The sequence below is a fragment of the Lemur catta genome, chromosome 13 (assembly GCF_020740605.2).
Source record: "Lemur catta isolate mLemCat1 chromosome 13, mLemCat1.pri, whole genome shotgun sequence".
NCBI lineage: Eukaryota > Metazoa > Chordata > Mammalia > Primates > Lemuridae > Lemur > Lemur catta.
In genome coordinates this window covers 42,401,745-42,418,133 of record NC_059140.1, presented here as the reverse complement: position 1 = coordinate 42,418,133, position 16,389 = coordinate 42,401,745, and the positions used below count along the sequence as shown (strand labels likewise).

At 35.1% G+C, this 16,389-nt stretch overlaps 1 protein-coding gene across 3 annotated transcripts in view; it reads left to right on the top strand.

The window, feature by feature from the left end:
- Window positions 1–16,389, top strand: part of PIBF1 (progesterone immunomodulatory binding factor 1) — a 189,059-nt gene that overhangs the window by 15,208 nt on the left and 157,462 nt on the right. For all 3 annotated transcript variants that reach the window (XM_045567309.1, XM_045567310.1, XM_045567311.1), the window contains one exon: window positions 526–645. In XM_045567309.1, the coding sequence (XP_045423265.1) occupies window positions 526–645 (120 nt within the window). The remainder of the gene's footprint in view (window positions 1–525; window positions 646–16,389) is intronic.

The following is a 16,389-nucleotide window of genomic DNA, read 5'->3' as shown; positions in this document are numbered from 1 at the left end:
TTTGTCATACGTATTATGGAGAAAAGAGCAGGAATGAAGGATAGAGAGTGCTATTTTAAATCCGAGTATGGGAATCAGGGAAGACTTTACCAGTAAGGAGATATTTGATCAGAGACCTGAAGGGAAGCAAGGCATGAACCATGCATTTAAGTGGGAAGAACTTTTCTAGCAGAGGTAACAAGAGTAAGACTCTTGAACACTTGATGTGTTCAGGAAATTTACAAGCAGTTAGTATGGAGTTAGCAGTAGTAGGAGATGAGGAGTAAGTAGTAAGGAGTATGAATAAAAGAGAGGGAAGAAACTGTCAAGGGTGGGAAGTTACAGATCATCTGGCCCTTGAGGTAACTTAATTGAATATTAAGACCTTAATAAAGTATTAGTGGTTAGGGTCCATAGACGACTGTCTTGTTTTAGTTGTGTAGATATTTCTTTTTATTACTGATAATTGAGACTCCTATAAATTAGCAAATTTTAGTTGTAGTTTGGATTTCAAGACTGCTTATTAATTTGATTTCTTTTTTTAAGATTCGGTTCTATGAACTAGTGAATCCATTAAGAAAGGAAATCTGTGAACTGCAACTGAAAAAGAATGATCTAGCAGAAGAATTAAGCACAAACAAAGACCAACTGAAGCAACTGACAGAGGTTTGTATGGTTTTGATCACAGGTGGGAAGAAGCTCCAACTTTTTCTGTAAGGAGTTCCTTAAGATTTGTGATAAGGAATTTAAAAGTCGATGATCAAGAAATGGGACTAGGGATGCTGACTGCTATGATTCTTCATAAGTAGTGGGAAGGAAATTAAATTGGAAGTAGTCATCTTAAAAATTGACAAGATAATGGTCGGGCGTCGTGGCTCATGCCTGCAATCCTAGCATTCTGGGAGGCTGAGGGCGGATGGGGATCGCTTGAGGTCAGGAGTTCAAGACCAGCCTGAGCAAGAGTGAGACCCAGTCTCTACTAAAAATAGAAAAATTAGCGGGGCGTGGTGGCGTGCACTTGTAATCCCAGCTACTCGGGAGGCTGAGGCAGGAGGGTCAACTTGAGCCCAGGACTTTGAGGTTGCTGTGAGCTAGCTGTGAGCTAGGCTGACGCCATGGCACTCTAGCCCAGGTGACAGAGCGAGACTCTGTCTCAAAAAAATATATATATTGACAAGAGAAATCTATGATATTGACCTGTCATCCATGGTTGAGCATTTTGTCCCTGTAACTCATTTTTATAATCAACTGTTTTTAAAATCCTAATATGGGCCATAACTGAAAATTGCTGTGTAATTACTTAAATGAGACATATGCACATAAGAATTTATTTAGTAATTTAAGTCCCTATGTCTGCATCACTCTGTCAGGAAATTTAGACAAGAAACAAGAAAAGTAGGCCAGGGTATGCTGGGGGGATCTCTTGCAGTTGCCATAAGTAAGAAGAAAAGGAGGATACTTTTGGCTTTTAACTAGGGTGACTCATAGGTTCTGATTTGCCTAGAACAGTCCCCATTATTCCTGATTTGTACGTATTAATAGCATCCCATTCATTTTCGTAAGTCTCCCAATCTAGATGATAAATTATTATGGTTATCATACTTATAACTTGTTTATATGGGAGGATGGACTAATCATTAGCTTGGTTATAGCATTGACTGAATATCTTGTAATACTATCATGTAGTTATAGTCTGCTAAGAAAAAAATAGTGCCAGATTGATTCATTCTGCCACATAACAGTTAGAAATGGGATAGCTGGTTTTCTTCAAGGATTTCATCAATCTAGAAGGAAAATGCTTAAGGTTATAGTATACAAATAGTCCACTGCAGTTCTTCATTACAGGTTAGCCTTGCTTGTGATATGAAAGGGAGCTGGAGCTGCTGTCTATTCATCATTCATTTTGCTTCTTGTGTTCAGTGGGCAGCCAGAGATTTGGGCAGAAATAATCCACAGAATTCAATTTCCCCTCTCTAGCTGTCTCTGAAATTTCTTTCTTTCTCTTCCTTTTCTTTCTTCCTTTTCTTCCTTTCCTTTCCTTTCCTTTCCTTCCTTAATTTCTTTCTCTTTTCTCCCTTTTCCCTTCCTTTCTTCACTCCCTCCCTCCCTTCCTTTCTTTTTTTTTCCCTTCCTTCCTTCCTTTCCTTTGTTCTCTTTTGTTTGTTTTCTTTCTTGCAGACAGGGGCTTGCTCTGTTGCCCAGATTGGAGTGCAGTAGCATGATCATAGCTCACTGCAGCCTCCAATCTCTAGGCTCAAATGATCCTCCTTCCTCAGCCTCCTGAGTAGCTGAGAGTAAAAGCATGCACCACCACATCTGGCTATTTTGTTTTTATTTTTTGTAGAGATGGCATTTCACTATGTAGGCAAGGCTGCTCTCAAATTCCTGGCCTCAAGTGGTCCTCTTTCCTTGGCCTATAAAAGTGCTAGGATTACAGGCACTAGCCACCATGCTCTACCCAAAATCTGAAATTTTAAAATATTTATTATAGTTTCCAATTTTGCATATTATATATGTAATTTATAATGGATATAACCTTATATACAGGGTTAAATGCAAATGCCCTCCAGGCAGTGCCAGGTCCCTGTAGGGAGAGGAAACCCTGGTTGCAGCTATGAATATGTTTCTGAAATTTCATCACTTTAGAGTAGCTGCAACTGCCCTAAACTCTGTGTTCTGGCTCTCCAAGCATGGTAGACTAAGGGTTTTCTATCTCATCTTTTCCATCCAACATAGGCCCGCCCTCAACTTAATCACCATTAAAACAAAAACAAAAATATGAAAGACCAGGAAACTCACCCAAGTGCTAAAAATAGCTGCAATAATGACAACTCCATAGTGTTTTAATAACAGAAACTAAGATATTTGTTAGCCATGTTTCTGACTTTTGAGACTGGTGATTAAGAAAACAAACTTTCCATTTTACTCTAAAAATTTTCCTCTCAAACTTTCCATTTTATTTTTTTTGATTCATCTTGTATTCTTTCCCAGAAAAAAAAGAAGTCTTATTTTTTTTCACCACATGGTGGCAGTATATGCCCATCTATTTTTGAAAACCTGTTTTGGGCTATGTAGAAAGTTGTCATTTTTGATGTAAAAACCGAAGCATTACATTAAATTACCTTTTTTTCATTTATACTCATTATACTCATTTATACTAATTATAACCAATTAAATACTGTTTCTGAGTAAAATCAAGGAGATCTGTAACGAGGAGAAAGAATTATAAAAACTGAGACTTTTCCATAATACGTATTCCTCAGAGCAGAGGTATCTCAGTTATTACACTGATTTCATAATTAGCCTACCAAACTCATTCAGAGATGTTAAAACCACACAATTACACAGTTAATTTAACTCTTTTTGTGCATATAATCTGCTAGTTCATGACAGATGTGAGATGAAAACTGTTTTAGAAATTTAATAGAATGTGATTCTTGACCTTTAAAAAGAAATCACTCTTTCTGAAGTGCCAGTTTTAGTGGATTTCTGGGATTTCCTTTCATAATTTTTTCCAGGCCTTTAGTTATTTGGAAATAATATCTAGATACAAACACTGGAAAATAGAGTTCATCTTTTACTCCAAATCTGGAGTTTATTTATGTGTCAGTAGTGTAGTCTAATTATAGCATATTTTGAGCTGTATTATGTATGTAAGCTTGTGTATGTATATTTTATGTTTTTATAAGTGCTTATAGATACTTTTATTTTCTGCTTAAGGATTTTCTTTATTAGATCAAAATTTCATGCTGCTAAGCAGTGTGCAGCTGTTTGCTGTTGTAGAGTTAGTTCAGCATGCTCTTTTAATTTCAAAAGAATGAAATGTTAGTGATACTATGTAAGGCATTAATGAGTCTGTACTTAATAGAGCTATTAAATTTGATGAGGAAATGTTGAAATATTTTTCTCTTATGAGAACTTTGGTACCTAAGAAACAGGAAGAGTTTTGTTCAAAATAACTTCCTTGTTTAGAAACATAATTACATTTCTTGAAAAAAAAAAATCCTGTAAGATTATCTGAGCCTTCTTTTAAGAATTCATATGCAAGTAATCCAGTTAATTTTTATTTGTATGAAAGTGAGTTATGTCAAGTTTTTGTATTTCAGAGGGTATTAACTGTTGGTTTTTTTTAATTTCTTTTTATTTTGCCCAACTGATGAATTAAAATTTCTTTATAAGATACATATTTATGACAGTACCCATCAGTTATAATTCTCCTAGAATGTTTAACAAATTCACTAGTAAACAATAACAGATTTACTTCTTTATATTGAATTTAAAGTGAATAAACACCCCTTAAAATTTAGATTTATGGCCACCTCTATAGGTACTGATTTTGGTCTGAGATGGAAGTAAGAATCTCAATTTTTAATAAACAACCCAGGATTCTAATGTGGCAGGTTCATGGACATGAACACAAATCATTTTTTTGAAGTTTTATATTTTGGTTTACTTTATTGAGGTAACAAAAATCTTTGCATTCTTAATTAAATTTCATGATTTTAAATTTATATGATGCCATTCCTTGTCGTCAACATAAAATTACTGTATTTTAATGTACTTAACATATCCAAGAATATAATTGGAGTCACACTATCTGTAACGTTACAACTTGGGCTCACCAAAAGCTTCTTGCCTACGCCTCTAAACCTTCACAAATTTGTGGATTTTTACAGATAAGTGACTTTCGGATAAAAGTACATGAGGGAAAAAAAAAGTTAATGAGAAAGCTATAATGAAGGCAGTTTTAAATATGATGTTATCAGGAAGGAGCTTCCTTTAGCTAATTGTTTCATACATGCTATATGAGGAGATGTAACCTTTTAAAGAGTAATATGAATTTTTTCATTTGCTACTATGTTTATAACCTTTAGTAAACCCAGTAATGCTTCAATTTTTAATTTTAGGAGCAGATTTTGAGGGGTTTGTTGAGTCTTGAGATGAAATTTTGAACCCAGTGGCCAAGAAGATGTAGTATCACGTTATAGCAGGGGAAAACAACTTATGAGGGACCTTACCAAGTATCTTGGCTTATATCTAGAGATACTATAACCATTTCACTCTCTTGATCTATATGGTGTTTCTCTATACAGATTCCATGGACATATTTAGGGGTATCTAAGAGTTCTTTTTGAACAATTTTAATTTTGTGATTTAATTTCTTTAATGATCTCAGAAGTTAATAGATACATATGCTGGATCATCTGGATGAATCATTTATAATAGAGTACTGTCACTATGATGTCAGTGCCTATGTTTGTATTTAATTTTGTTGTGGCATTAGCATCACAAAAGATAATTTTAAGAACAGCAGTCAACTTAATATGTGAAATACGCATTTCAGCTAAATAAAGGCCAGGTGCTATCATGGATCACTGTGTTAATAAAGGTTTCACAGTTCAAACAGAGAAAAATAGTGACAATTATTGAATCATCACACTACTGAGTATAGCCATGCCAAACTCAAAAAAAACTACTCCTACTTGTTTTTAACATTTTAGAGTTAAATTATATTGTCAGTATTAATTATTGAATAGGATAAGCCTTGCTCTTTAGGCCTAATTGAAAGAGGAAGAAATAAAGGGCTTCTAGGAGATGACAATGTGAATGTATTTCATTTTTCCTTTCTTTTTCAATTCTAATTATCTGCCTCTTAGCTACCTTCTGGCAGGCAGCTGGATCTGAGTTAGGCTTTGGGGAAGCTGGTGTTCCAGTTATGCATTGCTGTATAACAAATCACCCTAAAACTTAGTGTCTTAAAATAATTTATTATTTATCACTGCTTTGAAGGTTAATAGGTTGAGCTGAGTATTTGTCACCTCCCTGAGGCTGGAATCATCTGAGGTCTTCTTTAGTCACGTTTGGAGAAAGGATGAGAGATGGCCGAAACATCACTCCCTTTCCACTTGGCCTCTCCATATGATTAGTTTAGACATCCTTCAACATGATAGTCTCAGGACAGGGAACACGGCCACCTCCAAAGCAAGCTTTCAAGAAACTTGGGCTGAGGCTTAAAAGCTTCTTACGGTCTAACTTCATAACCCCAGAACATGACTTCTGCCACAATCTTTGGTTAAGCAATCATTAAGAGGAATAGACCCACTTCTCAATCAGAAAATAGCTTGCCGCATACAAGGGAAGAAATTGATGGAGGCCATCTTGGAGTTAGGCTACCACAGTTTGGGATTTCTCTTCCCTGGCTGGAATGAGAGCCTAGAGACAGTGTGAGAGAGACCTGAGCAGCAGTAGAACAGAGTGTTGACAGAGCTTGGCCTGTAAAAATCTTTGGATTATTCCTTCCATCCCCTTGGATTAAGTTTCCTTTGCCTTTGCAAAGCTGAGGAATAGACGTAAAGTGTTCCCTTAGAAGAAAGATACTTCCATATTGACCATCAAACCAAACCCAGCTTTATTTGTCTATAGGAAATATGCTTCATGCAAATTTATAAAGATTGAAAAAAATAAAGGGATGGACTAAGTTATAAGAAAAAAAAGAGACAGCAAGAATGTAATGAGATGAGGTAGAATTTAAGATAAAAGGCCGGGCGCGGTGGCTCACGCCTGTAATCCTAGCACTCTGGGAGGCTGAGGCAGGCGGATTGTTTGAGCTCAGGAGTTCGAGACCAGCCTGAGCAAGAGGGAGACCCCATCTCTACTAAAAATAGAAAGAAATTATATGGACAGCTAAAAATATATATAGAAAAAATTAGCCGGGCATGATGGCACATGCCTGTAGTCCCAGCTACTCGGAAGGCTGAGGCAGAAGGATCACTTGAGTCCAGGAGTTTGAGGTTGCTGTGAGCTAGGGTGATGCCACGGCACTCACTCTAGCCCGGGCAACAGAGACTCTGTCTCAAAAAAAAAAAAAAAAATTAAGATAAAAACCACAAAACAGGATAACAGAGTACATTAATAATAAAAGGTGATTTTATAGTGATACACTTCTACATGTCAAATGATAGTAATTGTAAAAATATTTAGAAAAACAAGGAGAAGTTGATGAAAATACAATGATGGTTAGGAAGTTTAATATACTTCTTTGAGAATTGGATAGATGTAATAGATAAAAAATTAGTAAGTAATGGCACCTCTTGTATTTTCATGGATAGAGCTGGAACCCATTCTACTAAGTGAAGTATCCCAAGAATGGAAAATTAAGCACCACATGTACTCACCATCAAATTGGTTTCACTGATCATCACCTAAGAGCACATTTAGGAATAACATTAATCGGGTGTCCGGCAGATGTAGGGAGGGGGGAGGGGATAGGTGTGTACATACATAATGAGTGCGATGTGCACCGTCTAGGGGATGGACATGCTTGAAGCTCTGATGGGGGGGGAGGGTGGGCAAGGGCAATATACGTAACCTAAACTTTTGTACCCCCATAATATGCTGAAATTAAAAAAAAAAGACAAAAAAATTAGTAAGCACTAGGAGAACTCATTTTATCAATAATTTTGATTTATTTGCTATATATAGAGCTTAACATTACTTGACCAGAGCAAGTGTATTTTTTGTTACTGTTTTTGTTTTGTTTTGTTTTTTAGAGATGGGGTCTTGCACTGTCGCCCAGGGTAGAGTGCAGTGCCACAATCTTAGCTCACTACAGCCCTTGAACTACTGGGCGCAAGCAGTCTTCCTGTCTCAGCCTCCCAAGTAGCTGGGACTACAGGCGTGCACCACCACCATGCCCAGTGAATTTTTTTTTTATTATTTTAGAGATGGGGTTTCACTGTTGCCCAGTCTGATCTCAAACTCAAGAGATCCTCTCACCTCAGCTTTCTGAGCATCCCAAATAGCTAGGATTACAAGTGTGAGCCACTGTACCCAGAAAGTTTTTTTTAATGTCAATGGAAAGTTTACAAAACTGTCATGTGTAGTAAACTAATACATTGTTTAAAGTAGAGATTTTATAGTTCTTATTTTTTAGTCATAATTTAGTAAAACCAAAGATAAGTAAATTAAAAGGTAAGGGGAAATAAACTTACTTGGCAATTAAGAAACATATCTTTTGGATCAAACAGAAAATTGAAACTAAAACAAGAAAGCATTGAAAACGAGAACATTTTTATATCAAAATTCTTGAGATACTTTTAAAGGTTTGCCAGAGGAAAATCTATAGCCTTAAATTGCATTCCTTATTAAAGAGAAAGATGAAAAATAGACATGTAGTATTCATCTTAACAAAGCAGAAAAAAATTAGTAGAAATAAAGTGTTTGGAATTAATGGACATTAAGAGAATAATACAAGCAGCTCTGTGGTAATAAGCTTGAAAACCAAAAGGAAAGTGAAGTGTGTCAACAAAATGTAAATTACTAAAATTGACAGAATTGGAGCACTTGAACATTTTCCATAGAGGCATTACAAAGGTGAGTGAAAGTGTACCACTGATAAAGTCACCACCAGGTTCATAGATGAATTACCCCAAATATTATACATTCACATTTGATTTCTCTAAAGACAGCTGATTCCAGTTAATTATACTATACCAGACCTTTGAAAAGATGGAAAGTTCTGAGAAAGATAATACAAAAATCAAAAGAAAACAAATCTGTAGACCAATTTTACTTATTACTACAGATACATAAATTTGAAGTAAAATTTTCACAAATGAATTCTATTGTATCAAAAGAATAATACCTTGTGATTAAAAAAATTATATTCTAGGACAGAAAGAATAATCCATGGCATCAGCAAGTTAACAGAACGTATCAGTAGATACAAGAGCAATTAATGTTATTGTTAAACACTAAGATTTTCTTCATATGAGTCTATTTTCTTCCTTGTGAATGAAATGTCCATCTCTAGCTAGGAAGGGAATAGATTCATATGAAGAAAACTATAAAATCTTAGAATATGGGGACACTTTATCTTAGGGATACAAGGTCATAAAAATAACAGTGTTTCCACTATTAATATGTTAAATGCAGTTAAGTTATATGCCAATATTTTTCTTGATTATTTATGGGGGAGGGTTGGAGGGAAGAAGTGTGGTACAGGATTGGATGTGGGTAAGTGATTTTAATCTATATGAAAAAAAATAAATGCCCCAGAATTCCAAAGAAAAGTATGAAAAAAAGATGCAGGTGAGGAAGGTGAGAGGTGCTGAATCAAACAAGAACTCACTATATACTTCAAACCTAATGTGATTAACTAAATGTGGTATTGGCACAGAAACAAACATCAGTGGAACAGAATATAGAAATAAATCTAATTATATACCACAATAGTGGTAGTTCAATTAAGTTGGAAAAGAATGATTATTATAAGGGTCCTAGCACAGCTGGATTTTCATCTTAATTAAATTTGTCCTCACAGTTTATATGACACACAAATATTAATTTAATGTGGGTTAAAATTTTTAAAAGAAAATTAGCCAATTACTTGAACAATCACAAAGGTAGTATAGGAAAGAAATAATGTTCAATTATAACTTAAATTTAGCATTTCCTTCAATTACAAATATAGTTTAAAAAGACACAGTAGGATTACTGCTACCTGTAACTCTTACCGACATTAGAAATCAGGTATTTTATATCACATGTAGTTTTTACAGATAATGAGTTTATGCTAATCACTACTTCAACATTGCTGAAGTTACTAGACTTTAGACCTCTCAGATCTTGTCTTTAATGCATTTATAAAGCAGGATATACAAAACTTTTAAAAGTATTTTGATAGTTTTATTTCAGTATAATTTACTTCCTCTGTAATTCTGTGTGTTTTAATTTCAGTTTTTAGAAACATTAGTCTCAGAAGGAGTTCACAGACATCACCAGATTGCCAGTGGGATCCATGGCACAAAAAAGTTAAAGAATCCTTAATTTAGGGAATTATTAACAGTGCTCCTCAAACTTTAATGTCAATGTGAATCACTGGGGATCTTGTTAAAATGAAGACTGATGCATTAGTTCTGGAGTGGGAACGAAGATTGTTCATTTTTAACATACTCGCAGGTATTATTAGTGCTCCCAGCGTTGGCCCACGCTGAGTAGAACTGAGCTGTTTATTATAGTAATCATAGCCACATGTGACTATTTAAATTTAAATGGATTAAAATTCAGTTCTTCAGTCTCTCTAGCCACAGGTGGTTAATGACTGCCATATTGGATGGTGCAGACATAGAACATTCCTATCATTGTAGAAAGATCTGTTGGACAGTACTGTTCTAGAGGTTGGGGTAATCTTAACCAAGACAGGGAATCCAAAAGCTTTCAAAGGAAAGGACAAAAAAGATACCACATGCAAAGTTTAACATTTAAAGTACACATTTGGGGGAAAAGAATTGAATTCAGTTGATTAAAGTTAAAAATAATACTAAAGTGCTCATAAATTAACAAGAAAAAAATAACCAAATAGAAAGATGAGCAAAGATTACAAATAGGCATGTCACAAGAAGTACACCTCCAAATGGCCAGATGATCAAAGTTGCTAGCATTTGGGGAAATACAATTAAAGTATTAATAACCGTGAGAGCTCAGTTTGGCAAAAATGAAAAAGGTCTAATATCTATATAGATATAAGTAAAAAGATAACATGTTGCTAGTGGAAATGAGAACTGTTGCAGCCTGTTTCACAGACATCTAACAACATTGATTAAAATGGAAAATAAACGTCCTTCAATATATCAGCTTCACTCTTGGGACTATCTGTAGAACAGAGTACTAGTATATGAGGATATGTGTTTAAGGAGGTTTGCTGCAGCATTGTTTCTGGCAGTAGGTGGTGGAAGGGGAAGGGAAGGGACTGGAAACAAAATAAATGCCCACCAATACAATAGCAAGGAAATGATTGCATAAACCATTATGTAGTCTGCACCATGGAATATTGTACAGCCATTAACATGAATGAATTAGAGAGTATCAGTTTGTTTAGGACGTCCACAAGGTATTGCTCAGTGAGGAAACCTGGATGCAGAAATTTGATGATTCCATTTTTCTTGCTGGGAGAAAAATAACTAGCCCCTCCCCCATGTGTGTGTTTGTGTGTGTGTGTGTGCGTGAATGAGTTTATGAACATGGAGAAGAATAGGGAAGGATGCATGTTAATATTGAATTACCTGGGGATGAGGGTCAAAGGAAAGAAAAGGGAGAAAAAAGATTTTAAGGAATAATCTTCTTAAAGTCAGTATATATGATACTTCCAGTGTATGTATATATTCATCTATTTATATAAAATTGTATATGTTTAAAGACATAAATAAACTTAAAATATTTGAAATTATAGTAGTTTACTAGTAAAACAAATAAAAATGTCTTTCTTTGCCTTTGATAACTCATCTGTCATTGTACCATACATCTCATTTACTTCAAAAGCAAACAAATTATTTGAAGTTAACTGTAATTGGGAAATCAACTTTATCCTTTTATTCTTTCTATCCACATTTGTTAATACTTTTAATGTTTATCTCAGTTAATCAAAAGGCATGGAATGGCCAGGTGTAGTGGCCCACACTTGTAATCCTAGCACTTTGGGAGGCCAAGGCTGGAGGATCATTTGAGGCCAGGAATTTGAAACCAGCCCAGGCAACATAGCAAAACCCTGTCACTAAAAAAATGGAAAAAAAATTTAGCCAGGCATGGTGGTGCACACTATAATCCCAGCCACTCAAAAAGCTGAGGTAGGAGGATTGCTTGAGCCCAGGAGTTTGAGGCTACAACGAGCTATGATCATGCCACTGCACTCTGCACTGCAGCAAGAGTAAGACCCCATCTCTGATGAAAAAAAAAAATAGCAACTTGGTCTCTTAATCATTAAGATCTAAATTTATTTGATTCAATACCTACTGAAAAGCCAGCATTTCAAATGTGTTATAGTAGTTTGCTTAATAAGATGTCGGCTATAAAAATTGCCTCCAAACACATCAACATAGCATTTTGCAATGTGGATTCTGCTAGATCTATGAGCTAGAGATCATGTGTTAATAATAATAATAGTAATACAGTGTTTCATACAACAATAGGCACATAAATGAGCCAATAGTATAGTCACTTTGTAGAGGCAACAGTTAAGTCCAGAGAAATGGACTTGCTAGAGCAAGAAATAGAAGAGACAGAATTTGAACCCATGTTTCTTATTCTAATTTAATGTCTACCACATGACGGAAGTTACCTTTCAAGGTGGCTCACACCTATAATCCTAGCACTTTGGGAGGCTGAGGCAGGAGGATTGCTTGAGGTCAGGAGTTTGAGAGCACCACCCTGAGGAAGAGTAAGACCCTGTCTACTAAAAATAGAAAATTAGCTGGGTGTGGTGACACACATCTGACAGGACACTGAGGTAGGAGGATCACTTGAACCCAGGAATCTGAGGCTGCAGTGAGCTATGAAGACTCCACTGCACTCTAGGCCAGGTGACAGAGAGAGACCCTATCTCAAAAAAAAAAAGTTACCTTTCTTTATTCCTCTATATTTCTCGAGGTTTTTTTTCTTTTAAAAAAGGTTTGAACTTTTATGTTTAAATTCACACTTATTCAAATAGATGTAACTGAAAAAATTAACATGTTAATAATATAAAGTATTAAGATTTTCTTTCTTTTGAACCCACAGCAGACTTTATTTTTGCAGAGATGGAGTCTTGCTGTTGCCCAGGCTAGTCTCGAGCTCCTAGCCTCAAGGTGATCCTCCTGCCTTGGCCTCCCAAAGTGCTCGGATTATGGGCATGAGCCTCTGAACCCAGCCTTAGCAGACTTGCAGTACTTCAGTTTTTTTAGAAGTAAAAATTTTTTTAAAAAGTGTATTTCTTGAAGGTCTTGATGACAAAGAGTAGTCTCTGGCAGCAAAACGGACTGTTGTTACTTAAAGAGACAGTCTATAACAATCAAAGGTTAATTGAGTTTCTTATTCTTTCAGTAGTTGCTTGGATTAGATTATTGATAATGTGAAAATTGAGGGAATTCTCACTTTTCCTGAATTGTTAACCAAGCTATTTCTTATTATTCACTGAACTGTTATCCAGTGTAAACTGCTTCTGATTTGAACCACTGACCTTAGGGTAAATGTCACCATATCCTGTTTCTAGTTTCTTAGTTACCCTGTCTCCCCACAGGCAGATTACTTCATTTATTAAAGATTTATTTTGACACGTAGGTTGCCACTTTCTTCTCAGTTTACTTGGTGTGAGAGACAAAAGATTTAAAGATGCTTAAAAATTCATCATATCCAAAGTAATTATTAATATCTTTTGGTTACACAGCTGCTGACTATTTAAAATGTGCCTATTTAGTTCCATCTTTGAATACTTTTTACTTTTTGTAGAAACATTTAGATTCCATATTACTTTGCCAAATGATTTTTAATATGTATTTAAGAAATAATTGTAGTAATTGTTTAAAGGGAGGAGTTCAGAATTGATTTATGCATGTACCATATTTGAACCCAGGAAATTTACAATTAAAGTTCTTTTAACACCCTGAATCTGAGCAGTAGATAACAACATTAACTTCTGATCAATGGTTTTATAGTTTCCACAGAACAGATTTTTTTAGAAACAACAGTTGGGCATAGTGATGCACACCTATAATCCCAGCTATTTGGGATTACACTTATTACTCTGAGGCAGGAGCATTGCTGGAGTCCAGGAGTTTAAGACCAGCCTCGGCTACATACGAATTACCCCCCACCCGCACCCCCCATCTGGAGGAGGGGAACAACAAAAAAAATCAGGAGCTTGAAATTAAGAAAAGAATGAACCTATTTATGAATTCAAGAATCTAGATTCGAGCTCTAGAATCTCTCTGCTATCTCTGGAATCCTGGACAAATCATTTATCCCTTCTAGGCATTCATGTTCTGATCTTGAAAATAAGAAGACTGCAGATTATCTCCAGGGTATCTTTCATCTCTGAATTTCTGTGTATCTAAAATGGTTAGCTTCTGTTGTTTGGCAACAAGAACAGGGTAAAATGACATCTCATTATAAAAATGAAAGGTCTAATAGTTGATAACTTAAACAAAACACTGTATAGTAAGTCTTCACTTAATGTCATTAATAGGTTCTTGGAAACTGCGACTTTCAGCAAAAGACATGCTGTATAACGAAACCAATTTTACCACAGGCTATTTGTTATAAAGTTTCTATGGCATATAGTATGTCATTTTGCTGAAAGTCACAGTTTCCAAGAACCTGTCAATGATGTTAATTGAAGACTTACTGTATAATGTAAGATTTTCAGTTTCTTACATCAAATAATCATTGTAAGTATAGAAATGTAGAGAAATGTATAGAGTGAAAGTGTCTCTTCACCAGCCCTTTCCATCCTGCTCCTTTTCCCCTTTGGTATGACTTCACATGTTCCCTTTTCCATTTCTTATGCAAGTGTCCCTATAGACCTTCTGCCCAAGTAACATTTTCTCCATTGAAGCTTCTTTTTATTTTTTTAAATGTGTAAATGTAACATAAAGAAATTGTAATTGTACAGCTTGATTAATTTTTACAGAGCAGACACACCCATTTAACCACCCAAATCAAGAAATAGCCTACTTTGTACTGTCTTTCTTAAAATCTTTGAGAAAATTCTATGTATATATTGTGTAAAATATTGTTTCAAATGCAGTGGGTTTTTTTTGTAGAAATGTGATAATATTCCCTAACTTCAACTGGAAAACTGATTTGTCAAATAATTATTCATTTTTAAAGCTACTTTTTCTACATTTTGAGCTAGTTACTTTAAGTGCTAGTGCTGCATAGTCTATTCATGTTTGAACATTAATTCATTCTGCAGACATTTCCAGTGTAACTAGTATATAGGGTTACTGGGTGTACAGAGATAAGACAGGCCTTCAAGGATCTCCAAGTCTTATGTGAGTGTAGGGAAAGGCTAGAGTTATAGACAAAACACGAAAGCACACAATTAGAATAACAGGTTTACTTTTTCCAGTATAGAGGTGGCCTTGTATCGTTATCTCATGTGAATAATTTAGGAGATAGAAAAGATGACATTAACCTTGGCACTCAAAATCAGTTCCAGATATTTAGAAAGCTGGCAAACAATTGAAATCTCCTTGACTTGGATTGTTCTTATTTTCTCTGTGTAATTTTTTTCTTTATTGAAAAAGGAAATTGGGACTTGACTATTAATCCATTAACTATTATATAGAAATTTTGTATTAGAAAGGGTTGGTGACTTGAAGTTTTATGTGTCTGTTCTTTACGTTTGAAAAGTTTACAATTTTTGCTCCTTTTGATTTAGTCATTTAATGTCATCTTTTGTTTCTTCTCTTTGGCAGACATTAATTATAAATCTTCTATATGATAGGCAGAGTATTAGTTACTAGGGTTATAGAAAACTCCCTTAAATTTTTCCTCATGATAAGGGAGGCAAGTAACGGCTGCTCATAGCATATGCAGTACATTTTCTGGTAGAGGTGAGAACCAAGTGCTGTGAGAAAATATAAGATGGACATCTAACTCAGCTGGGGCTTAGAGTCTTCTCACAGAAGTTGATGTTAAGCTCAGGACAGGGAAAAATGCAGAGGGGAATACAAAACAGTCTTTTCTACTCTCTTAACTACAAAGTTCTACACAGTCATGGGTTTGGTTTCGTTTAAGAGATGTTACTTTTCCTGTTTTCCAATGCTATGCCTTACTTTATTTTAACTGCTAATAATAAGTGAAGCAGGTTATTTTATTCAAAATACAAATGTAATAATTTTATTTTAGGAGTAATTTTTCAGTTGAAAAGTCCTAAAGAAAGTGTTGGTAGAATGTGTGCATCCCTATACTGCACTTATACTTCTTCTGTTTATACTTGTATATGTTTCTTATATTTAAGTAAATTTTATAAATATATGCACATATATATATTACATGACATATAGTAGATACATATATATTTTTTTTTCCTCCTGTAGAACTACTCTCTGGATCAGGAGTTCATACCCTACATATTCCAAGGTCAGGTGATGATATCTTCTCTAGATCTTACATTTTAGATTTTTGCAATTCCACCCTCACAAAAAAACACTGCTTCTTTAGGCATTCATGTTATCTAGATACCCCACCTTACAGTGTGCCTCATTTGCAGACCACTAGGACATTCCTCTTTATTTAATGGAAGTCTTGCTCTAGATTTAGTCTTCCTTTCCACCTGAACTGTCTGGGTTACTTCTGTGAATGATTCATCTGCAACCTTGGCCTTGAATTTTATTGATCTTCTCATCTCTAGGGATTGCCTCTTCTCCACTGTAACACTCAGTCTCATAGCCCATGTTTGGTTACTTATCAACCAAAACTGATATACTTCTGAAGTTATCAATTCACTTTGATCCACTAAACATACTACTTCCTATATTACCATGTTCCTCGATCATCTGCTTCCTGCTTCAACAAAATTTCCGATCCATATAATTTATTTCTTTCCTAAATTTATTTTCCTTCCTTTTCATCATGTTATCATTCTTAAACCTT